The 25015-nt window shown below is 34.8% G+C and overlaps 1 protein-coding gene across 1 annotated transcript; it reads left to right on the top strand.

Moving 5' to 3' along the window:
• Positions 1 to 92: 92 nt before the first annotated feature.
• XI-I (myosin) lies at positions 93 to 24977 on the top strand. Its single transcript, XM_023691323.2, has 38 exons — positions 93 to 422; positions 522 to 668; positions 1562 to 1707; positions 1861 to 2017; positions 2385 to 2443; positions 3197 to 3353; positions 3554 to 3703; positions 3804 to 3940; positions 4641 to 4787; positions 4880 to 4981; positions 6307 to 6364; positions 6439 to 6540; positions 6952 to 6989; positions 7084 to 7210; positions 7310 to 7483; positions 7961 to 8092; positions 9334 to 9443; positions 10307 to 10367; positions 10869 to 11046; positions 12981 to 13186; positions 15905 to 16024; positions 16139 to 16237; positions 16453 to 16674; positions 17795 to 17934; positions 18155 to 18266; positions 18405 to 18452; positions 18548 to 18637; positions 18791 to 18961; positions 19128 to 19280; positions 21681 to 21857; positions 22653 to 22787; positions 23142 to 23212; positions 23302 to 23401; positions 23493 to 23549; positions 23630 to 23686; positions 23819 to 23899; positions 23977 to 24059; positions 24188 to 24977. Exons 1-38 carry the CDS (start codon positions 303 to 305, stop codon positions 24309 to 24311), a joined length of 4548 nt encoding a protein of 1515 aa, XP_023547091.2. The 5' UTR covers positions 93 to 302; the 3' UTR covers positions 24312 to 24977.
• Positions 24978 to 25015: the final 38 nt, after the last annotated feature.

Raw genomic sequence — 25015 nt, 5'->3', positions numbered from 1 at the left:
ATAAAATTAAAAAAAAAAAAAGAAAAAAAAAAGGGGGGTGACGTGTCGGTAACGCTATAAATATCTTGCTCAGTTTAACATTTCAATTTTTTCTGGGGTTTCTTTTTTGAGAGACTCAAGTCTACACACCTGTTAGAGCGGGAACCCGAACAATGCCTCTGCAACTTCGTTTTCTCTCTGCCTGTCTCTCTATCTTCTTCTCTCTTCTCTGTTCTTAGGGTTTCAATTTCAAATTTGATTTCTTCCAAACCTTTTGATTTTGCATTCTTTCTGCTCACGTTTCCACTTTAGCAACCGGAAAAATGAGCCTACGCAAGGGCTCTAAGGTTTGGGTGGAAGACAGGGATTCTGCTTGGGTGGCTGGTGAAGTCATCGAGTTCGGCGGTAAACAAGCTCGAGTTGCAACTATTACTGGAAAGAAGGTGATTTCCTTCCACATCCTTTTATTGTGCGACTTTTCAGATTTTTGAAGCGGTAGGAAATGATGTTCTTATTGTATTTTTTTGTTTTGTTAACTGTAGGTCTTGGCTCTTCCTGAGAAGCTTTTGCCGAGGGATGCGGATGAGGACGAGCATGGAGGGGTGGATGATATGACGAAGTTGACCTATTTGAATGAGCCTGGGGTGCTTTATAATCTTCGAAGAAGATATTCTCTCAATGACATATATGTAAGATGTTAAGCAGTACTTTGATAGGTGGATTAATCAGTTGTTAGTATGAGTTTTGGCTTTAGGATATTAATTATGGTTAAATGTATATTTAGCTATAATTTATTCACGATAAGTTAACTTGCTAGTTCTTTTATCACAAGGAGTAATAGTCACATAAGAGATTGGGTTTGAAGGTTCTTTGAGTATTTTCTTCTCAGTAGTCCCCTGTCTGGCACGTGAGTGTGATTTCTGTTTTGATTTAATGCCTTAAGACCACAGAGTTAGCATCTCTTCCATCCGCGGAATGATGTTAGTGCTTGAGTTTGACAAGCATGACTTTTATTTACTAAGATGTCATCGGACATGACTATTGAAATACTTATATCTTTGATAAATGTTGGATTCCCAATTTACTTTTGAAAATTCATTTATATAGCTCTGTTTTCTCTTTCTATCACAATGTGATTGAACTCCAACTATTATTACAAATTTTCAAATATAGAGCTTTCGACTTGAATCTTCTTTCGGTTTGTGGTTTTCTTAGAAGTTGCCTTCAAAGTTATTTGGGGTCCATATTCTTACATGCCATGCTCGGCTTTATCTTGGCTTGTAGGGCAAGGTTTATGCTAAAAGGCAGGAAAGCCTAAAAGTGAAAGAAAGTTATTTTTTTTTCAAATATTTGCTACTTGTAGTGTTTACAACGTCATCAATGTGTTTACAACGTCATCAATGTTCAAGTTCTGTCAATCCAGAATCATGGAAGAATCTACTCTGGACAAATTACTCTAATCTGCCATTGTAGTTTTTCAGATGCCTTGTTTAAGTTAATATATTTTGGCATCATTGTAAAACGTTTTGTGAATTAATATATATATATAATATATATATTTGTTGTCTTTTGTTTCTGTTAGACATACACAGGTAGCATTTTGATTGCTGTTAATCCATTCACAAAGCTTCCCCATCTATACAATGTTCACATGATGGAGCAGTACAAGGGAGCACCTTTTGGGGAACTGAGCCCCCATGTTTTTGCAGTTGCTGATGCATCCTATAGGTAGGTCAAGTTGTAGGGAAATCAATTTAATTGATACCCGGATCATATGTGTGTGTGTGTGTGTGTGTGTTTTGCAGTTTCTAATGCATCATCAACAATTTTCACATGATGGAGCATTATGAAGCCCTCAATTATTTTCTTTCATTTTTTCAGAGCAATGATTAGTGAGGGTCGAAGCCAGTCAATATTGGTCAGTGGAGAGAGTGGTGCAGGGAAAACCGAGACAACAAAATTGATTATGCAGTATCTTACATTTGTTGGAGGTCGAGCGTCTGGCAATGACAGAACTGTTGAGCAACAAGTTCTTGAAGTAAGGGTCCCTGTCTGTCAGTCCAATTCCATATTGTTCCATTTTGGTAAAGATTTATATGTAATCACAATAATCTTACTATTTTTATTTGTTCTGGAGGGGAGTTTTATTTACCTTACCGGTGATTTTTGTTGCGAAGAAGATATGTTAAATATCAAATAGGTTTTGGATGGACGTAGTAAGTCTGATTTTGCATCATTTTATTTTTCATTCCAAAATTATAAATTGCACATTTACGTTAAAATTCTAGGGGTTGATGTATTTGTGCTGTATTAAGTTTGCTTTCCTCATCAAATCATAGTAATAATACTCTGTTAGTTCTGGCTTTCCTCATGGTTTCAACGCGTTCAATTTTTGCCCCATGCAGTCAAATCCTTTGCTGGAAGCATTTGGTAATGCAAGGACAGTTAGAAACGATAATTCAAGGTGGAAATCTTTTCTTGAACTTGTTCTTATTATTTACTTTTTCTCTAACCATCATTGGTCTGAGTATCATTTATGCTATACCATTCTGAAGAAGACTCTGCTGGTTGTGAATCTTGACCCTGCTACATCATATACTAGTCTGTCACAACCGGTCCTAAATCTTGAAACCTTGTTAGATTTTCTCCATCACCTACTGTTTAGTTGTTGTCGAAGAGATGTACTTTTTTATTCTCTTTAATTTCATGCACACGCGAATAGGAATGCAATGTTGCTAAAGGCCAGATCACTAAGTACTTTGCTGCTATTGTGTATTTTGTTCTTTTGTTCTTCTTCTTTTTTTTTATTTATTTTTTTTACCGTATATCATAGTTTTGTTGCCTATCTTAGTTATATCTGTTACTTTTTCTTATAACTTGTCAATGCAATATCTTCACTGCCCTGGTGCTTGTTTCTGTTGATTGCTTCTATTTGGGGAAACCCTGCTTGAAGGCTAACTCTGGATAAAAACTATATAATCCTGAATGATGGGGACATTTACTTATCTGAAGTTATTTGGAAAAAGCATATGGTATAGCTCCCAATCTTAGTGAACAGAATAGTTCCAATACATGGATAATGTGAATAATTAGAGGCTTTATGTGCAATTCTTGTTAGTCTGACTGTACTGTTTTGATGCTATTTGCTGATGTGTTAATTTAATTCAACCCAAGTTGTTTTTACTTAAATACTTGTTTTGTTCTCTTTTGATCGCAGTCGTTTTGGGAAGTTTGTTGAAATTCAGTTTGATACGAATGGTAGAATATCGGGTGCTGCAATTAGAACTTATCTTCTAGAACGTTCTCGTGTTGTGCAAATTACGAACCCTGAGAGGAACTATCATTGTTTTTATCAGCTATGTGCATCTGGCAGGGTAATACCTTTCCCGTATTCCTTGTATCTCTTATCATTCTGTTGTTTAGCATTGTCTATCTTTTTATGTTTTCTTCTCTAATGTCTCTTTCTATTATGCTTGTTTTCTTAATATAAATATCGTATCAACAATATATCATGCCTTTTGATGTTTAGTGTGCTCTCCATAAATGTATATATATTTTGTGTATTCATGTCTAGGATGCAGAGAAGTACAAGTTAGACCACCCAAGTCATTTTCGATACTTAAATCAAAGCAAGACCTATGAATTAGATGGAGTGAGCAATGCTGAGGAGTATATTAGGACAAGGAGGGCAATGGATATAGTTGGTATCAGCCATGAGGATCAGGTTTGAAAGGAATATAACAGTATGAGTTTTCCTTGTCTTTTCACGGTAGATTATACAAGGCACAATCTCTTATTGTATTCTGGTACTATCATCTTGTCAGGAAGCTATCTTTCGTACCTTGGCTGCAATTTTGCATTTGGGGAACATTGAGTTTTTGCCTGGAAAAGAACACGACTCTTCCGTCTTGAAGGATGAAAAGTCTACCTTTCATTTAGGGGTGGCTTCTAATCTTCTCATGTAGGTGACTGTGGGAAGCTTGAAAAATACTTATCACACTCTACCTGATTACAATATTTTAAATTCAATTGTTAGTTATTTTTGCCTATCTTTTTATAGAACCCTTGCTTTTAATTTTGTATATTTAAGTATAAACCTTGTTCTTATTAAATTGAATTTTGTGTCTAATAGAAACCTTGCTTTTAATTTTGTATATAATAGATTTGTTAATTTTAAATTTTTTTGAATAGGTCAAGTACTAAATTGAAAGTTCAAAGATCTATAAGACACTAAATTATCAGTTTTGGACATAAAATTGGGAAGTCTCTTTGGTTTGCTACTTCACAAGCCTACTACCCTTCCATTTCCCAATTCCTAGCGCGGTTGAGTTTGCTTCTTCCCAAGCATCAACACTCTCTTAGCTATTGCCATTGCAACCCATTAGCCTTTAGCTTGCCCAAAATTCTGCCCAGCCTCTAGGCCCTTCAATTTTTGCTACTTCATTTTAGTTTAATTGATGATTAAGGTTTGATAGTTGTGATTAATTTGGATGATTGTGTTACATGTGTTTCTCCAATCACTTTTAGGACTTGCATCAGTGAATTGTTTGACTACAATCTATTGCTTCTTTTAGGAATTTTATGATAATATGAATGACTAATTCATTGTTATTGATGTTCACTTGCCTTTTGGATTGCTAAATATGCATTCTCACAATTAGGTGTAATTCCAACCTCTTGGTCTCAGCCCTTTGTACTCGTTCAATTCATACTCATGAAGGAATTATTGTCAAAGCGCTAGATTGTGAAGGTGCCGTTGCTAGTCGAGATGCATTGGCAAAGACTGTTTACGCTCGTCTGTTTGATTGGTGTGATAGTTACTGCAACTTCAATTTTTATTGACTTTTTACACAAATTATGACCAAATCACATGCTTTTCATGTATTGGCATTTGTTTCAGGCTTGTTGATAAGATCAACCGATCTGTCGGACAAGATCCAAATTCTCAATTTCAAATTGGGTTATTGGACATTTATGGTTTTGAATGCTTTAAGGACAATAGGTAGTTCCTTACCCTTAATCTTATTTCCTTACATTTTGAGTTGCACCATCAGCCTTATGATTTATTTGAAAATACTCATTTCATGGTGCATTGAATGTGAAATGAAAAAGTTCATTTGTTTTGAACCTTATAATTTCTCATTAGAGCTCATTTCATTTGTTTTTTAAGCTTATAAATTTTTTACATTTTAATGTTGAGAAGGTTTTTTGTTTAACTAGCTATATTCTCTCCTCTTTACTTGTTTACTTTGTCTTTTTTTTGCCAAATACCTTCAATAATTGTAATATATTTTGGTACTGGCATCTATTTTGATGGGGAACTTCTTGATTAAGATCTCAATTTGTATAGCATGATGTAGTAAGTGAAAAATGGTGTGAAATATTTTGAATCAGTAGACTTTAGGAAATCTTGGATGAAGTGAAGCAATCCTGCAATCTGTGGCTCTAAACATGGAACTGATATGCATTTTTTTTTTTATTTATAAAAAACTGAGTAGCTTTAATTAATCAAGAGCCAAACTATACATCAAGAGAGAGGAGATTGGTATTGAATGTTAAATTCTCTTTGAAAAAATATTTGGTATTGTGGGACTTATGTATGCCATTTTGAGTTAGAAACCTAAGCTTATTTGCCTCAGGTTATTGTGATTAATTTGTACCTGAGCATTTTAAGTAGCCTAGTGTAACTTTCTTTTTGCTTATATTCAAAGATTTTCTTGTTAGGGCTGCTGGCTTTATTTTTAAGTATAGATCTTTAAGTTTATTTATAGTTCCCACCAAAGTACATATCTTTCTATACTTGCTGATGGTAATAGATACATGATTTTATCTTGGGTCTCGATGGGAAGTTATCAGCATGTTTTTCAAAAAGTATATATATTTTTTTTGAAGAGGCGAAAGTAGACATAGTAGGTTTTCGTATTTCAGTATTTCTAACAATTGATGGAAGTTGCTTTTACTTCTGTTCAAGAACTTAATAGGATGTTTCTATATGGTGCTTTGAGTTTCTTTCCAGCATGAGATCTTGATGCTTGAAGAAATTTTTATGTCTTGCATGGTTCCCACCCTTATAATTGAAACTTGACTGTTGATCAGCTATAAAGTACTCTACACTGCTTTTTTCGTTTTAAGTTTATATTCCTGATGCATCCTTTTAGCTTAGAAAAGTATTTTTCTGGTCTTCTAACAGTTTGAATCAAGTACCTACCCAGCTTAACAACTCAAAATGAACTGTTTTTGTGATCACAGTTGATCTTTTTGATTTGAATCTTGGTATACCATCATTGTTATTCATTGTTTGATTAATAACACATTCATTTTGTATAGTTTTGAGCAGTTTTGCATCAATTTTGCGAATGAAAAGCTTCAGCAACATTTTAATGAGGTCTGCAGCTTTGTAATTGTTTTTTACATTACGCTGATGATGAACTAGAATTTAAACTTTTCCACTTGTTTCAGCATGTGTTTAAGATGGAGCAGGAAGAGTATAGCAAAGAGGAAATAAATTGGAGCTACATTGAATTCATCGACAATCAGGATGTGTTGGATTTGATTGAGAAGGTTTTCCCCTGGTTTCCTTTGAAGCCTATTTTTTTATTGGCTGATATCTAGGTTATTATAGTTCAAAAAAAATTATTAGGAGAAAAAAAAAAGTTATTAGGAGTTTAACTGTATGAATTTTATTTGGTTGGGGACGGAAATTGTGCGCATAGTCGGGTTGTAAAGAGTGACATTAAGAATGATAGGTGTTCTTGACTTCTATATCTTATCCTCATTTTCATGATCGTCTATTGCTTATTGCACTTCTGGTATTTATTGCCAAATTAGTGGCTAATTTTCATGTTGATTGAAATCCATATTTTTAGTTTAGAGAACCTCTCCGTTGCACATATTTCCCTTTTCCTGTGTTCATTGATTTTTTTTTTTTTTTTTTTTTTTTTTTTTTTTTTTTTTTTTTTTTTTTTTTTGCAGAAACCTATTGGGATCATTGGTTTGCTGGATGAGGCTTGGTACTGTTTGAGTTATTCATTACCAATTGGTGCAAGTTAGCTATAAATCATTCTGCTGCACTTTATCCTTATCCTCGTTTTCCTTTTCATGCAGTCTGTTTCCAAGATCAACTCATGAAACATTCTCAACCAAATTATTTCAGAACTTTCATACTCACCCAAGGTTGGAAAGAACAAAATTTTCAGAAACAGATTTCACTCTTTCCCATTATGCTGGAAAGGTGTGTAGTATTATGATGTAAATATTTGATCTTATTGTTTGATATAAATACTATTTACTTTATTTTGATGAGGTTTCTGCCTTTTTCCCCTTCCTGTAGGTCACTTATCATACAGACACCTTTTTAGATAAAAATCGTGATTATGTTGTGGTAGAGCATTGCAGTCTATTGGCTTCTTCTAGATGCACTTTTGTTGCTGGCCTTTTCTCTTCCGTTCCAGAGGAATCTTCAAGATCATCGTATAAATTTTCTTCTGTAGCCTCAAGATTTAAGGTGAGACTTTGAAAAGTTTTTTCAATTTATATACCATGTACTAATTCTTAGTGTTCATAGTGTTGGTAGGTTGAAGCTTTGCTATTGATAATTTGGATGCTATTGATAATTTGGAGGTAGTATATAGGAAAAGATTTAGAGTTATTCGAGGAAAAATGTTACAAGACATTTGGATAATAGCCTTTTGTGTTTTTTGGAGTTATTCAATAATGTTACTATTTGCCCAAGTAGAAGACAGGATGAGAATGGATTTTTGCATGTAAGCCATGCTTTACGTCCTTTCATACTAATACTAGTAAAGCTATAACTAGAGTGCCATAGTGTTTGGCGGCTTTTTCTTTGAGTAATAGTACTTGGATGAACCTTTTCATTTGAAGAGTGATGCTCACTGCAAGGCTATATTTGCTTGTTAATGTTATATGGTTTTTTTGCCGTCTAATGTTCTGATCTACATTTTTCAAATTGCGGTGCTGACAGCAACAACTTCAAGCACTTATGGAGACACTGAATTCTACTGAGCCCCATTATGTACGCTGTGTGAAGCCAAATTCTCTTAATAAGCCCCAGAAGTTTGAGAACCCAAGCATTCTGCATCAATTACGTTGTGGGGTCAGTTTCTAGAAATTGATATATTTCCCTTTTCCACATGCAGATAAATACATGATTCACCTTCCTGTGTTTATTTGAGTGCCATTTTTGTAAACTATTGGCTGTTTACTTGGTGAGGTTGATTTTAGTTTCCATATGTACGTCAAAATGGGATTTTATTTTTTTATCTGTTTAAACTCTGTATGTTTTTTACCTTATATCTGTATTCTAATAGTTAGATTTTTGTAGGTCTTCTAAGATGCAAGTTAAGTCCACTTTTTATTTCGATCATAAGGAACACATCAAGTGTTTTAGGATTGAGCTAGTATATCTCAAGTTTATAGTCTACAAGGATTTGCATTGGAGTCTTTTTCTTCACTGCATTAACCCAAACTCATATTGACGGTAAAAAGTTTGCATGGGTAAAATGGGTAGCAAAGGTGCAGTTGCATTGGAGATCCCATTTCTTTTTTGTAACTTCAATAAAAAACGGGGTGTGCATATGAAATCCACCCAAACCAAGACCACTAAAAGATTAGAAAACACTTTTGGTCATGATAAAGACAAGATAGTTTAAAAATACTTTAGAGAGAGCTTTTGGTTTACATCTAGCTTGGAGAAGAGATTGTATCCCATGATTGAGAAGGTTCTCTTGTCTTTGCCTTTTTGTGAGAATGGCCATGTACTGTGGCAAGCAAGATTCTTTTTTTTTTTTTTTTTTTTTTTTTTGTGGTATTATTTTAGCATTTAGCTAGAGAGGAATAATTAGATTTTTAGGAAGATTGAGAGATCCAATGAGGAGATTTGGTAGTGGCTCGGTGTAATGCCTCCATATGGATGTTTGTTAATAGTCTCTTTTGTAATTATGATATAGGTTCGATCTTGTTAGAGTTGAGCCCCTTTTTTAGTTAGTTCAGGGCTTCCTCCGCTTTTCTGTGGCTGTTTTTTTTTGGTATGGTGACCTTGTGCCGTTGTTCCGGAGACATTGTAACAATATCTTTCTGAGATAAATTTCTAGTTGTGGCTACAAAGATAGAAACAGCAAAGATCATGAGTCGTGATAACAATTAAGAAACTTCTATGATGTAGACATGAACATTGAGTTGGTTCTATGGGTTGTTTTCTTCATATGTTGACTTTGTTTTTGTCTGCTATACTTGCATGCAGTTTGTTACTTGGGTTAAATGCAACGATATCATGTAGTCCTTGTTTTAATAAATACTAGGATATGATGTAATTTTTCTTCACTTGTTTGATTGAAGGGTGTTTTGGAAGCTGTTCGAATAAGTCTTGCAGGTTATCCCTCCAGAAGAACTTATACAGAGTTTATTGACCGTTTTGGTTTGTTGGCTCCTGATTTATTGGATGGAAGGTTTGTTTTATTTTTATCTTCTTTATTTTGATACACTTTTTTGATACATTTAGGTCCTCTTTGATAATCATTTTGGTTTTTCTGTTTTCTGTTTTTAAAAAAACAAAATCTGGTAATAGTTTTTGGTTTTCCATTTGTAAAAGAACAAAAGATAATAATCAATTTTAGTACAAGTTATAAGGACAAAAGATAAAATTTAGAAAGGTAACTAGATATAGAGAGCAGAAATGAAAAGCTACAAAGGGAGATTATATTTAGCGAAGAAAGTTAGAGAGACTTAGAGGGTGAGAGATGTGTTATATAGAGATTAGCTAGAGAGAGAATGGAGAGCAAGAGGTGGTGTTATACTTGGATTAGTTAGAGAGAGTGAGCGCAGTGTTAAAAAGAAATTTTAGAGAGTTAATTTAGAGAACAAGACATGTTAGAGAAAAAAGTTAGGTTAGAAGGAGGGGGGAAATTTATAAAGAGAAAAGTTGGAGAGAGAAATAGAGAGAAAGATGAAGTAAAGATACGGAAAGAAAATTTATTGAAGGAATAATTTTAGAGAGAAAAAATGGAAAAAGAGTGATATGTTGTTGAGGGAAAGATGAGTTAGTGGGAAAAGTTAGGGAGTGATAAGGGAGATTATGTCTAATAGGTTCTTGAATTTTGAAAGGTGTGTCCCTAACTTTTCAATTTTGTGCCCAACAAATCCTTGAACTTTTAGTTTTGTGTCTTAAAATTTCATGAACCTATTAGAGACATAATTGAAAGTTATGACACTAGTTAGAAACAAAAACCTTTGATATGTTGGTGTCCTTGAATATTCAGTCTTTTTTTTTTTTTTTTTTTTGTTAAGTTTGGTGCAACTTTTGTTTTTGTAGCTACGATGAAAGGTTGATAACAGAAAAAATTCTACAAAAGTTGAAGCTAAAAAATTTTCAGGTAAGTTGCTATATGAGTGTTCTTTTAGTCATTTCCTTTCTTGAATGGTTGAATGAGTAAGTGAATATGGTATGAATGCATATATGTGATACATCAAGGAATAATTTAGAGAAGTTGAAAGTTAAGATTTGTTCAGGGAAGTAATCTGAAGAAAGATTAAATTAAATTACAAGTTAAGTTTCTAAATTTTTAGGGTTGTGTCTAATAATATTTATTAAAATCCATTAACCTATTGGACACAAAATTTGCATTGACAATTTAGGAATCTGTTAGACACTCCTAAAGTTTAGGAACCTATTGGATGTCATTCTGAAAGTTTATTGACTAAATCTGTAATTTAACCAAAAAAAACATTATTATGCTATATTGTGATATTTCTGTGTTATATATTGTGCTTTTGATCGTTGTATTTATACATGTGACTGTCCTGAATTTTTTAGTTTAAACAAACATGCAGCTGTTGAAATGTTTGCGATTCTTAAAGTTATTATTATATTGTAGTTAGGTAGGACCAAAATATTTCTTAGGGCTGGTCAAATTGGCATTCTGGATGCTCGAAGAGCTGAAGTATTGGATAATGCTGCGAAGTGTATTCAACGCCGATTACAAACATATCATGCGCGCAAGGATTTTTTATTGATGCGTTCTACTGCAATTTCACTTCAAGCATACTGCAGAGGTCATTGCACTTGTTTTCATTTTCTAATTTATTCATTCTTTGGAGGTCATATGCTTGGTTGGGCTTCTCTATCCTATTCATATGTTTGTGATTGTGAGCATGTTCATGTCAAGTTTAAGAATGTTGCATTCATGGAGTTAAATGGCTTTTATTTATTTTTTTAATAATTGTTTTGCATGGATTACTCATTACATCATTCAAATAAGTTGACTTTACCATGTATTCAGCACGTAACAATTACCTATCATTGTATTTGATGCCAGGGGGCCCCATAGATATTTTATAAATTCTTCTAGTCACTGAAATCTGGTCTCCAGCCATGCCCATTCCTTTTGTTACTTCCATAACTTCTGGTTAATGGGTAGCCTTTTTGTTTTTTCTTATTTGTTTGGACATCTGCTGCTGTTATCAATCTTGATATCTTTTTTGCTTGTTAAGAACGTTAATTTAATAAACTAAAACCACCATAAAGGTCACCATACCATACTTGAGAAGAGTAAAGAGGAGAAGAGATTATGTTTGGGAAAGAAAGAAAAGTATTAGCATTTGTGAGGTCGGAAAAAGCGCTTCATATGGGGTTTTACCATTAACCCCTACTTCTTAATGTATAACTTGTCAGATAATTTAAAATTTTGATCTATTCGTTAAAATTCATTTGTGTGACAAATCTTGCTTTTAAATTTTAATTTTGTTGCTACTTCAGGTTGATTGGCATGAAAATGATATAAGAATTGAGTAAAGTTCACGTGTTTTCAAATTTAAATGTAGAATGGCTCCAAGAAAAGTTTGTTGGTTGCCCCATGTGACACGTTCATTAAATTTGTTTAACCATTTGTAATGTAGGCACTGGTTATTAGTTACAGATCCCACTTAGTTTATCAGTTCTACTGTAATTTCACTTTAATATTAATGACTTAATGTAACAGTCCAAGCGGCTTGACTGATATTGTCCTCTTTGGGCTTTCCCTTTTGGGCTTCCCCTCAAGGCTTTAAAACGCGTCTGCTAGGGAAAGGTTTCCACACCCTTATAAAGGGTGTTTCGTTCTCCTCCCCAACCAATGTGGGATATCACAATCCACCCCCCTTCCCTTTAAGGTCCAGCGTCCTTGCTGGTACTCGTTCCTTTCTCCAATCAATGTGGGACCCCCACCAAATCCACCCCTCTTCGAGGCCCGGTGTCCTTACTGGCACACCGCCTCGTGTCTACCCCCCTTCGAGGAACAGCCTCCTTGCTGGCATATTGCCTGGTGTCTGGCTTTGATACCATTTGTAACATCCAAGTCCACCGCTAGCATATATTGTCCTCTTTGGGTTTTCCCTTTCGGGCTTCCCCTTAAGGCTTTAAAACGCGTCTGCTAGGGAAAGGTTTCGACACCTTTATAAAAGATGTTTCATTCTCCTCCCCAACCAATGTGGGATATCGCACTTAATGTCTATTTATAGAAAGGGGCAATAATCCGTATCCTTGGATATTTTAAAATTAGCTACTGTATCTACAATATCTTGTAAGTTACCATCAGCACCAAATAAGCTACTAAAATGGCTGTGATGGGATCATGGATGATATGTGTAGGTCATGGGGGTTTATAGGCAACTTGGCAATAGTTGGATGATTGCACTATATGTATTGTTTTTTTAAGCTGGTTACTATTTCATTTTTATGTGTGTGGTTTCATGATAAAGGACCTAATTCTTTTCTACTCTATGGTATATTTTATTTGTTCTTACTTGCAAACGTATTATTGCTATGATGGTTTAGTGGATGATTGCACTATATGTATTGTTTTTTTAAGCTGGTTACTATTTCATTTTTATGTGTGTGGTTTCATGATAAAGGACCTAATTCTTTTCTACTCTATGGTATATTTTATTTGTTCTTACTTGCAAACGTATTATTGCTATGATGGTTTAGTGATGATTAATTTTATTTGTAGGATGCCTTGCCCGAAAGTTTTATGTTGCGAAACGAGAAAGTGCTGCTGCCACTACGATACAGAAATATATTCGCAGGTGGTTCTCCAGGAATACTTATTTGGAGCTCTATAAAGCTGCTCTAACCATACAGTCCAGTATTCGTGGTTTTACGACTCGCAAAAGGTTTTTGCATGATAGAAGAAATAAAGCTGCGATATTAATTCAGGTAAATAAAATGACCTTTACTGCTAATCAATGCTATCTGTATTCCCCTCCCAGGTTACTCTGATGGGCTGTGTGGGCGCTTCCACAGAATAATTTTTGGGTACTTTTTAATTTAGCTGTTTTAAATGGTAAAAACTGATAGTCCCTTCTAAAATACATGAAATTATTGTTTAGGAACACATTTTTCCCAGTTGCTCTGGGGAAAAAAGGTATCAGTGAAAACAATGCTAGGGAGAATAAGTTCTAGAAAACAGCATGTTTTGACCAAAAAAAAACAAACCTTTTGTTTTAGAAAACAAAAAATAGATGGTTCCTTTAAGAAGTCAACCAACGAAGACCACCTCTTTGTACTGATTGAGTGTTATATATTGTTCTTTTCATTGGCACACCGCACATATGACTTATGAGTCAAAGCCTTATCAGGTGGAAGGGGTTTCACGTACCATTTATTTTTATGCCATGCTAGTATGTGTGTTGATGCAAGTGGCAGAAGCTGCTTGCATGTGCAAACTTCGCCATCTGATTTGGCAAAGCTATGGCCTGTAGGTTTGGGATTTTCAAAAGCCATGTTTTCAATGAAAAGTTAAAAATCCTTGTACGAGGAAGAAAATATGATTAACAGACGGGAACAAGGGGGGGATTAGATTGGTGTCCACTTTAACCTATGGTATAAAGCCTACAAATGGAGTTGTCCTATCATCTGATTCCAACTCCAACGCAATCTTGATGGAAGTAAATAGATAGAAGTAGATATTAATTTTTGTGACGAAAGTGAAAGATCTTGTTATGATTGATTAGATTTAGTTCCCTCTTTTATAGTATAAAAGAGACATGTATTTCTCTAAGAAAAATAGCAAGCTAATTCAGATTTGCAACATAGTATCAGAGCCTAAAACCAGACCCTAACTCAATTGGTAAAGCCTTCATAGCGGTTGATTATCCATCGTGATAAGTTTCATTCGGAGTCTTTCGTAGTTGCCATCATCATGACCAATTTTCATTCAGATTGTGAGGAAAAAAAAAACCCTATGATTTGGATCTACTTCATACTACCTCAGCCCACCGCAAGCCACTGCAAGCCCGAAAAACCATCTATTGTTCCGCAAGCTTTCCATCAGCCTAAAAGCAAACCCACCACAAGCCATTGCAAGCGTAAGCCACTGCATTTTCCAATAACCACCACAAGCCATGGCATTTGTGAAATCCCCACAAGCCCAATAATCTCCTCGGCAATTTAGCCTACTAGAAATTTCAAACCAACAGAAATTCCAGCCCACCAACCGATTTCCCTTTTTCCTCTTTTTCCTCTTTCTTTCTTCCGTCTTCCACAAGAATACTTCCGCAAGTCCAGCCGCAAGCAAAGCCAGTCCATTTTTGGCTAGCCATTAGTCACAAGCTCATATCCAGCTGCAAGCAAAACAAGCCCACGGTCACTTCAACCACCAACACCATCACTTCAATCATCACTATTATGCAAATCCCCCGTGTACAAGGAAGAATTTTTCCATCGTGACTAGTCATTCTTTCAATCATCATTAAAAGGCATCAAATTTCGAGATTCAGATTTGAAGTATTCAATAATGGAGGGAACCAAAGACGTTAGAGGAAGAAAAGAAGGCAATAAAACTAAGATGTCCGAATTCTTCAAGGCTGGACTCCCATTCTGGATGGAAGAATTGAACGGTACCGTAAGAAAAGTCACTACGGAAAGCCTACTACCGTAAATTATGAGTCCACCCATACTGCCGCAGAGTTACCAACTGAGCTATGCACTCCAAGAGGAGTGAGCATGAGACAGGTGAGCAACGCGCGTGGAAGTGCTCCAAGAGGATAGTATGCATAAATTATGTGCTCTCACAACTTCAACTAACGAATGTGTTGACAAAAGAACTCCATAACCACTGATAATTTATTTAGAGCATTCTGGTTACCGTTGACAAATTTATTTGGACCCTTCATAACTACTATTGACAAATTTATTTGGAGCCTTCATAACTACCATTGACAAATTGATTTGGAGCCTTCATAGCTACTGTTGATTTGGAGCCTTCATAGCTAATTTATTCGGAGTCTTCATAGCTACGGTTGACAAATTTATTCAGAGCCTTCATAGCTACCGTTGACAAATTTATTTGGAGTCTTCATAGCTACTGTTAAAGTCAAGTCTTGACGTTGAAGACACGTTGTCAAAGTTTTGCAATCAATATTTCACATAAACCTATCTAGTGTAAGCTTAGAATGAATAATATCTCTTACTCAACTTGAGGAGGGTGTCAAAGGATATTTGTGTAATCCCATATTAAATAAGGGAATAGTTGACCATTTATCTTGTTGGATTTATTTAGATTTAGTTATCTAGTATCTCGAGATTATTATTTAGATTTATTGATACCAAGTGACTAGAAATTTATTTAGATTTATCATATCTTGTTACCTATTGATTTATTTAGATTATCTATCGATTTAGATTTATTCAGCCTTTCTCCCTATAAAAGAGAAAAACAGCAAGGTAATTCAGACTTGCAACAGTATCATTATTGTTATTTTTGGTTTGCTAGATTTATTGTTATTTTTAGTTTGCTAAATTTGTTCTTAGCACTGTAAATCTTGATCGGCATGTATACTACAGTCATGTTTATTGAACACAATAGGTTGTTCTCACTTATTTTTAGTTTGGCCCTACTAATAAATGGTCTGTTTTTGTGTAATGAAATCTTAGGCTCAATGGAGGACATTCAAGGTTCGTACTGTTTTCCATCGCCACCAAGCTTCTATTATTTCAATACAATGTCGATGGAGGCAAAAGCTTGCAAAAAGGGAACTTCGAAGACTTAAACAGGTGAATATTCAGAAAGTATCAGATGAAAATTACAAGTAAATGAGAAATACAGGATTTAGGTTATTTTATATCTTAAATTTCATCATTGCACCTTTTCTTCACCTTTTTTGGCAGGAAGCTAATGAAGCTGGAGCATTGCGTTTAGCTAAGAACAAACTTGAGAAGCAGTTGGAAGATCTTACGTGGCGGTTGCATTTGGAGAAAAGACTGCGGGTAATTTTAGTTACCTTGGGCATTGGTTCACTTATTTAATTTAGTTCCATTTTAGTATAAAATGTCTGTAAAAAGGTATATGTAAATTTGTTTTTATTTAGTTATGTATCTCAGAAGTTTATGTTCACAATGTAGACCACAGAAATTAGATTAATGCAAAGGTTTTCATAACTGTGGATTTTTTTTTTTTTTTTTTTTTTTTTTTTGATATGCAGGCTTCTAATGAAGAGGCTAAGTCAAACGAAATATTAAAATTGCAAAAGATGCTGGAATCTTTGAGTCTGGAGTTAGATGCAGCTAAATTTGCTGCAATCAATGAGTGCAACAAAAATGCTGTTCTGCAAAACCAAATGGATCTGTTGGCAAAGGAGAAGTATGCATTTGAAAGAGAAATTGTAGCAGTAGTTGAACTAAAGAAAGAAAATGCTTTCCTCAAGGTGAGCTGTGCAATTAACCTTTCTGGTAATATGGTTCTGTTTGTGTTTCTTTGAATTTATTTTCTTCTGTCATGATTCTTGGTAATATCATCTTTTTGGTATTTCCGCCAATTGCAATCAAGATTGAACTGTTAAAAATTCATGTTGTTCAATTTTTGGAGCAGGGGTGATTTCCAAACCAAGCATTAATTCAATTGGTTCTTTTGTTACAATAGCAACTACTCCCTACAGGATTCCCTAGAGTATGTGGTGGGTGGGACTGATAAGATTTGACAGTATCTAACAAATATTAATTAGAACATGGAGGACCCGATCATTTTAGATACCCATCTGTAAACTTGGCCAAGACAAAGTCTAATTTAAGATTGAACTGACCCGTAATGATGGTCAACCTGATTCCAACATGAAACTGGTCAAACCTCATTCAAAATGTTACTGGCCTATATGGACACTAAAATGTTTCATATCTTTGCAGTTCTTTACGAATAAACCGGATGCCTAGGTTTCTAATCGCGAAGTTGGTAGCCTACAAATATAGTTGAGGGGCGTTCATTGAGTGAGATCATAGATTAATCGTGAGTGTATAGACAAAGATCTTTGATCAAATCCTGATCAAGAATCAATAAACCAATGTCTCTGATTACTTTTATCATTTTAAGGAAAGTTCCATACAAGCTGTGTCTAAATTATTGTGAACGTAGAAGATTGATAAATGACTATGTTGCGGTGTATGGCTTGAATGCTAAAGAACAATTTGAACAAAACAGAATATCAAGTATCAACAGTCGGTCAGCCTCATAAATAGGATTTGATAGAACTTCCTGAAGATACCATAATAGTATAGTTATGCCCTTCATGTTAGCTAACGGAAGTGGTAAAAATGGGACTTCAAAGTTTAATTGCAAATGAGTCAGAGTAGCAGTGTATGTGAACCAAAAGACAAGGTTATAGTGGGCGGAATCATATTCTTAGAAGCCAAATGAACAACAAAAATAGAGGGGTATGGCTGAGACTTTGTTATTTGATCATTTTGCTCATTTAAATTGGATAATTTTACTCTTTCAAGTGTTTGTGGATTTCCTATGTTAATTTCAAATTGGTTGTTCATAAATCCTCGCAGAGTGCTTTGGATGCCCTGGAGAAAAGGAACTCAGCTCTGGAGGTTAAGCTTGTTGAGGCACAAAAGGATGGCAGCCACACTGTTGAAAAGTTGCAGGAGGTTGAACAGAAATGCACTAAGCTGCAACATAATGTGAAAAGGTGCTATTCTTGAATCAAAATGTTAAATGTTAAAAGTTATATTTGTGTAGCACTTGAGTTCGATGACATCTCCCCTTATTGTTTTTGGCTTTGCAAACAATTTTATGGCAGGTTCTTTTTGGACTTGTATCTATTTTGCTCCTTACACTCCAATATTTGTTCTGATTTATCTTTTCCTACCTCACCTTAGTTCTTTTTCTACCCTTGTTTTAAAATATAGTCTCGAAGAAAAACTCTCAGTTTTAAAGGATGAGAATCACGTATTGCGGCAGAAAGCCTTAAGTGCAACTCCGAGGAGCACCCGGCCCAATTTTGTAAGGGCATTATCTGAGGTAAGACATTTTGTGAATAATACATGAACAATCCCATATACTAATTTTATTTTCCCATGAACTATATTGCTCTTTCATTTGATAATATGACTTTTGTTTCATGACTTAGCATGATCATTGATTTTTTTGTGAAAACAGAAATCTTCTGGTGCGCTTATCCCTAATGCTGACAGGAAAACTCTCTTTGTAAGATAATATATATACAGCTAAATATCTTTTTTAAATGGTCTGATTTATTACTCTACTGAGTTATCCTTCTGAAAAAAGGAGCATCTTTACAGGAGTCACCAACACCTACAAAACTGGTTGCACCATTTTCGCAAGGCCTTTCCGAATCACGACGAACAAAATTAACTGTAGAGAGACACCAGGTTTTTACATGTTCATTGAATACCGAGTTTTGAATTTAAACATTCCATCCATGAAAATCCATGGCAAAAATATTTGTGATAAGTGGTAGTCATTTTAAACGTCACATGGTGGAACTTTTTCCATGAATGACGAAGAGTATACTTCCTTTACAGGAAAACTACGAACTCCTTTCTAGGTGTATTAAAGAAAATTTGGGGTTTAAAGGTGGTAAGCCACTGGCCGCTTGCATCATCTACAAATGCCTTCTTAACTGGCATGCCTTTGAATCAGAACGAACAGTTATCTTTGACTACATAATTGAACGAATAAATGATGCCCTCAAGGTTATTCTCTTGTTCAGTCTTTGACATCTCTTTACTACCTCGTGTTAACAATACATTAGTTTGATGAAAGTACTTAAGCTGTGTCCTGTATTTATTCCAAATTGATTTTTTTACTTTGCATCCTAGTTTTAACTTTTAGTCTTCAAATTTGTCTATAATAACTCAGGTTGGGGATGAGAACATTGCCTTGTCATATTGGTTGTCAAACGCTTCTGCATTACTATGCCTCCTGCAAAGAAATATAAAGTCAAATGGATTTTTGAGCGCAGCTACTCAGCGTTCTGCAGGTTCTACTGGCTTAGCTAGCAGGATTTCTCAGGTGAGCTGTGTGCCTTATTTTGGGTTTGTGATTTTGTCTATTGCGAGGGTTAAATGGTTTACTCTGTGTTTTATATTTGTTTAAATAAGTGGATGATTTTTTGGAGAGACTTTGTTTACGAGAAAGATTGATTTTAACGAGCAAAAAACGTGTATATGAACGAAGGAAGGGATGTGATGCTCAATTGAGTTGCAAAAACTCTAATATATTATCAGAACTCATCAGGATGTTTTTGCAATGGGAAGAAACTCACCTTTTTTCTTATTTCTAAACAATATTACATCCCTAATTCAAAGAGATGGCATTGAACAAGAAGGGAACTAGAAACAATCCAAAAACCCTTGGAAAGTAATTGCCGAGGAGTTTTTGTTCTTTTCTCTTTTTATTAGTTGTTTGGTTGGGATGGGAGAGACATCTTTTGATGGAAAGATAAATGGTTGGGGGATGGAATGCTCTACTTTTTGTTCCTTCGTTTATTCCAATTGTTCTCAATGAGGAATCATTCAGTAGTTTCTGTCTAGTATCATCCTTTGTCCTCTCCGTTCGTTGGGGTTCCATTAACCTTTGTCCAATAGGGAATGTTGAATGTCATTGTTCTTCTATCTTTGCTTGGGGAATTTCACTGTATTTCTGGGAAAAGGGATTTTCGACTCTAGAATCCTAGTCCTTATGAAGGGTTTGTGTAAATCCTTTTTTCTTTGTGTTTTTAACCTGTCTCCCTTGGCTGACTCTATCTTGGTCTCATTGTGTAAGGTTAAAATTCCTCCTTGTCTAATGGGATTGTTGTGTTGCATCCTTCGTAGGAGGACGATTGAAGATCTTAATTGCATTCAATAGAGTTGTGATTTTGCCTACACTATCTGGAGTTGCTTTTTTTAGGAGTTGGGTCTTGGCTTGGCAAGACATAGGGGATGTAGGGTGATGTTTGAGGAATTCCTTCTCTTTCCTCCTTTTGGTGAGAAACAAAGGTTTTTGTAGGAAGCTAATGTGTGTGCCATGTTTTGGGGGCGTTTGAGAGTAAGGAACAATATACTTTCTAGAGGGTAGAAGACGTCTGGAGCAAGCTGTGGGATTTGGTTAGGTTCTATTTGTCCCTTGCGCTTCTGTGACTAAGCCTTTTATAATTATCCATTAGGTCTCATTTTGCTTGATTGGAGGCAATTTTTGTAAATTGTCTTCCTTTATTTTTTGTAGGCTCTACGTTAATACCATCTTGTATTCTTTCTTTTTTTTCTCAATGAAAGTTCGGTTATTCATTGAAAAGAGAAAAAAGAAAAAACATAGATATGGAATAAGTTGTGTAGTCGTGACCCTTCAACACTTCCAAGTTTAAAGTTTGCAGAATATGATCAACTGGGATTACACTAAAATGTTCATCATCTACATTAAAAAATTGGCAATGAAGGAAACTCTAGTCCATAAATGTTTCTTCAAGATATCCTTGAAGATCCCTCTTCCCTTTGTTTCAAATGCTCAAAAATATTCCATATTCCTTGCCCATAAAACCCGAGTTGGTTGTTGTAAAATGTTTTTTTGATTTCTTGAAAGTATTCATCTATGGAAAATGCAAACTACCTCGCTAGTATGGTTAGATGTCTAATTGAGACTGCTTTTAAGTTTTGTTCTTAAGATAATAGTTGAGTTGCAAACATGAGCTTAGTTCGATGGTAGAGTTTGAATCCCTCGCCCTACGTGGGATGTAATATTTTAAGAAAAATGGTAGTTTAGGTGTGCAATGTCTCCATACTTCTTCATGGTGCAAATCATTTCTTAAATTTAGCATCTCAACCTAGTTGAGTCCTGCCTTATCTTCCCTTCGTCTTCCCATGCTTTATTATTATTGTTATTGTTGTTGTTGTTGTTGTTTTAATGAAAACTTTGTTTCCTCTAAAATAATTGCATCTTGTTTAAAATTGCCCCATCTTGGGTGAGAGATAAGTTAAAACTATTTATTACCAAAATCTTTCATTTAAAGTTTGGACAAGGAATGTTGAGGAAATATGTTTGACTTCAATGCAACTTTCTTGTTAATGATCAATCAAAGCTTAAGACTCTTTAACTCAAAATGAATTTCTGACTCCATCTTAAAATGATCGCTAAGTCTGTTATCTTCTCTCAAACAAAATAAAATGATCACTAAAGTTTGAGTTGGAAGATAAACTAGGAAGACAGAAGAGATTGGAAAGTCTGTTTTCTTTAATTTTTTGGACGTGCTGTAATTCTCTTTTATGTAGATGTTATTTTACATTTAACTTAATAACAGTGGAGAGATTGATTGATTCTTGCCAAGTGGTTAATAAATTAACGTGGTTAGTTTCTAGTACTCTTATAATTGCTTGTTCAACTTTGGTGGAAGTTATATATATTTTTTCAGCTGAATCTTGCTTGCTTCCATGTCAGGGACTAAAATCACCCTTCAAATATATTACCTTTGAAGATGGGATTTCTCATCTTGAAGCAAGATATCCGGCTATATTGTTTAAACAGCAATTAACTGCTTGTGTGGAGAAGATATTTGGCATGATTCGTGATAATTTGAAGAAAGAATTGTCTCCATTGTTGAGCTCATGTATTCAGGTCACTGCTCTGTCCCTGAATGATAAACATGATAATTTTTGCATTACGGGCTAGTGAAAGAATAAACGAGAAAAAGCTTTCTCTAGCTCATCAGCCTTTTTAGGATCATAAACCCACTTGGTGAAATGTGAACTTGGAGATAGTTTAAACACGAGTTGAGTTTTATGTTGACTAAAAAGCGATAACTTGGAGTTCATATCATCTTATTTATTTCAAGAATGGTTCATGGGTTGCTTGGCTTTTGCTGGTTTTATTTTATGATATTTTATAACACTATTCATAGAATAATTGGATTATCTTTGTGCTCTTTGCCACTGAAAAAGTATACTTGTTCTCTCAAATTGTTTTTTGTTCAATTTGTTTGTACGTTTCCCTCAGTTCAACGTTTTTAATTGTCTGCATTTTTTATTTTTTTTCGTGCCTAAATAAAAGTTTGCATGGAATGTTTTTGAGAGTAGATTTGAAATGAATACTTTTCTTACTAGCACAAAATTCTTTGAAGTGGTTGTTAAATGCTTAAAATTACTTCTGGTTTTTCTTTTCTTTATCCTATATTTATGGTAGTTTTTGCATGCATATTTTGCGGTCTTAATACATGGACCCAGTTTCTTTTCTTTTCTTTTCTTTTTTATATAAATTCACTATATTCTTTGACATATCGTCTATGGGGACAGCCACTTCATAGTTTCCATCTCGTTTATTCTCGTTGTCTATATTTTAATTTCTAGAATTTTATTTTTCAAGGTCGTTAGGCAAAGGTATTGCATAACATAACAGTTTTTGTTTATTTGTCAGGCGCCCAAAGCTGCACGAGTACATGCTGGGAAGTCCTCTAAATCGCCTGGTGTTCCTCAGCCATCTACAAGTAGTCCATGGGATAACATAATAAAGTTTTTGGATTCTTTGATGAGTCAATTACGTGAGAATCATGTATGTCTTTGAAATAATCATCGTGGTGTTTGATTTGTTTTATTTTTAAACTAGAAACGAACATTTCATCTTATTAGAAGAAGTTCTAGAATACAAGTGAAGATAACAAGCAACCTAAAAAGGATAGAATGCTAATGTACAAATGATCTAAGCTTTACGTGTGAATCATGTATGTCTTTGAAATAAACCTGAAATGCTTACTTTTGAGGACCTTTTCAGTTTCGTTTCTAGCGTTAATACACAACAAATATTCAACTTAATATTTAAACTTTTATGTGAAGGGATGGACAAATGTGAACTTACTAGTCATGAATTTTCTTGTATTATTTTCTTACCTGAAAAATACCTTGTCAGGTACCGTCTTTCTTCATTCGTAAATTGATCACTCAGGTGTTCTCGTTCATCAATATTTCTCTTTTTAACAGGTATGTGGTTTCATTTTTTGGTCCCTTCAAGGCTGTGACAAATTGTTTATTAAATTTGGTTGTGAGACTTCGTTTGTTTTGTTTTGAAGCCTTCTTCTACGACGTGAATGTTGTACGTTTTCAAATGGCGAGTATGTGAAATCTGGTCTAGCTGAACTAGAGAAGTGGATTGGCAATGCAACAGATGAGGTAGTACATATATACATTATAGTCTGGGTTGACACGATAATTTCTCGTCCGAAATTTAACGTTGAACTTATTTTTTGAATGGAAATTGTAGTATTCAGGGACCTCTTGGCATGAACTAAACTATATAAGGCAATCTGTCGGGTTTCTGGTATATATGCTTCCTGGACTCCCCTTTTCTCTAGTCGTAGGACTGAGGCTAATTTCAATGCCATTTTACATTACATGTAGGTAATACATCAGAAGAGAAAGAAATCACTTGAAGAGATAAGACAGGATCTTTGCCCTGTATGGTCTTTACTCTTATTCGTTTGTCTCACTTATTTATCGACTCGTCAAAATATTTATTTTTATCGTCCGATCTCAAGGAGTCATTTCTATTGGAATTCGGGTTTTCTTATGTATGAGTACTGAACGCAGGCATTGACTGTGAGACAAATTTATCGCATTAGTACTATGTATTGGGATGACAAATACGGCACTCAGAGTGTGTCAAACGAGGCAAGTGTTATCTCCCATAGTTTCTTGGTGAATTTACTTTCTTGGCGAACTATGTAATTGATATGGCATGGCTTTAGGTGGTTGCTCAAATGAGGGAAATTCTGAACGAGGACAATCAGAATTTAACCTCAAATTCATTCTTGTTGGATGATGATCTAAGGTAACTTTCTTACTAAATTTGAGTCATTCTCTCCTAAAAGCTTGGATTTTTTATGAACGGAGTTAGTTTCTTCCTGTTTCTCTTATATTACATTAATAATTCTTGTAATCATTATATGTTGATTGCAGCATCCCATTCTCTACTGAAGACATTGATATGGCTCTTCCCCCTATCGAACCTTCAGACATCGAACTTCCCAGTTTCCTGTCCGAATACACTTGTGCGCAATTTCTCACCGAGCAGCAAAAGTAGTCAGTTAGCTTACCACACACGAACAAACGATCATTCTGACGGAATCTCATCCTTTACCCACCTGGGTTAGACTAATTGTTTTGATACACAGCGCAAGTAAATCTTCTTTTTCTCTACTTGATATGATCTTTCGTTATATCGTCAAAGCCTCACTGCATATGCTTGTGAGATCTGTTCGAGTCACGCATGCTTTGAATCTGAGGTCGAGATTTGTCGATTGAGAAGCAAGGAAAGCTGATTTCCAACATCGCTCAAGCATTGTGCAGATGAAGAGACTGGTCTCTTTTCTCCATTCATTCGATTTAAGTAGCCGGTAGTATACACTACTTACAGAAGTAGGAAATGGATAGTGCTAGGAAGGATTCCATTGATGTGCAGCTGACTGATTTTTTTGAATTTGTAAATGTTTTCACTTTGAATCCATTCGTTGTATTATGATGCTGAAAACAGCACGGTATGTAAATATATGTAAAACCTATGACCCTCCCAAGCTTCAGATTGAGACATTGTTGGGTTCTAATGTTAGTTTTTGAACATTTGCTAAATGTTCAATCAGTGTAACCTCTGAACGCTTTTTTTTCAAATATTCCTTTAGTTTTAGTAAGTTTTGCTAAGGTTGATTTTTTTTTGTTTGTTTGGGTTTATATATAATTTCTTTTATTATTATTATTTGGTGTGAGATAAAACCTTTACGTTTAGAGATA

Source organism: Cucurbita pepo, chromosome 11 (genome assembly GCF_057944985.1).
Source record: "Cucurbita pepo subsp. pepo isolate OVF chromosome 11, ASM5794498v1, whole genome shotgun sequence".
Lineage (NCBI taxonomy): Eukaryota > Viridiplantae > Streptophyta > Magnoliopsida > Cucurbitales > Cucurbitaceae > Cucurbita > Cucurbita pepo.
Note: the sequence above shows the minus strand (reverse complement) of the source record. Positions and strands in the feature narration are given on the sequence as shown.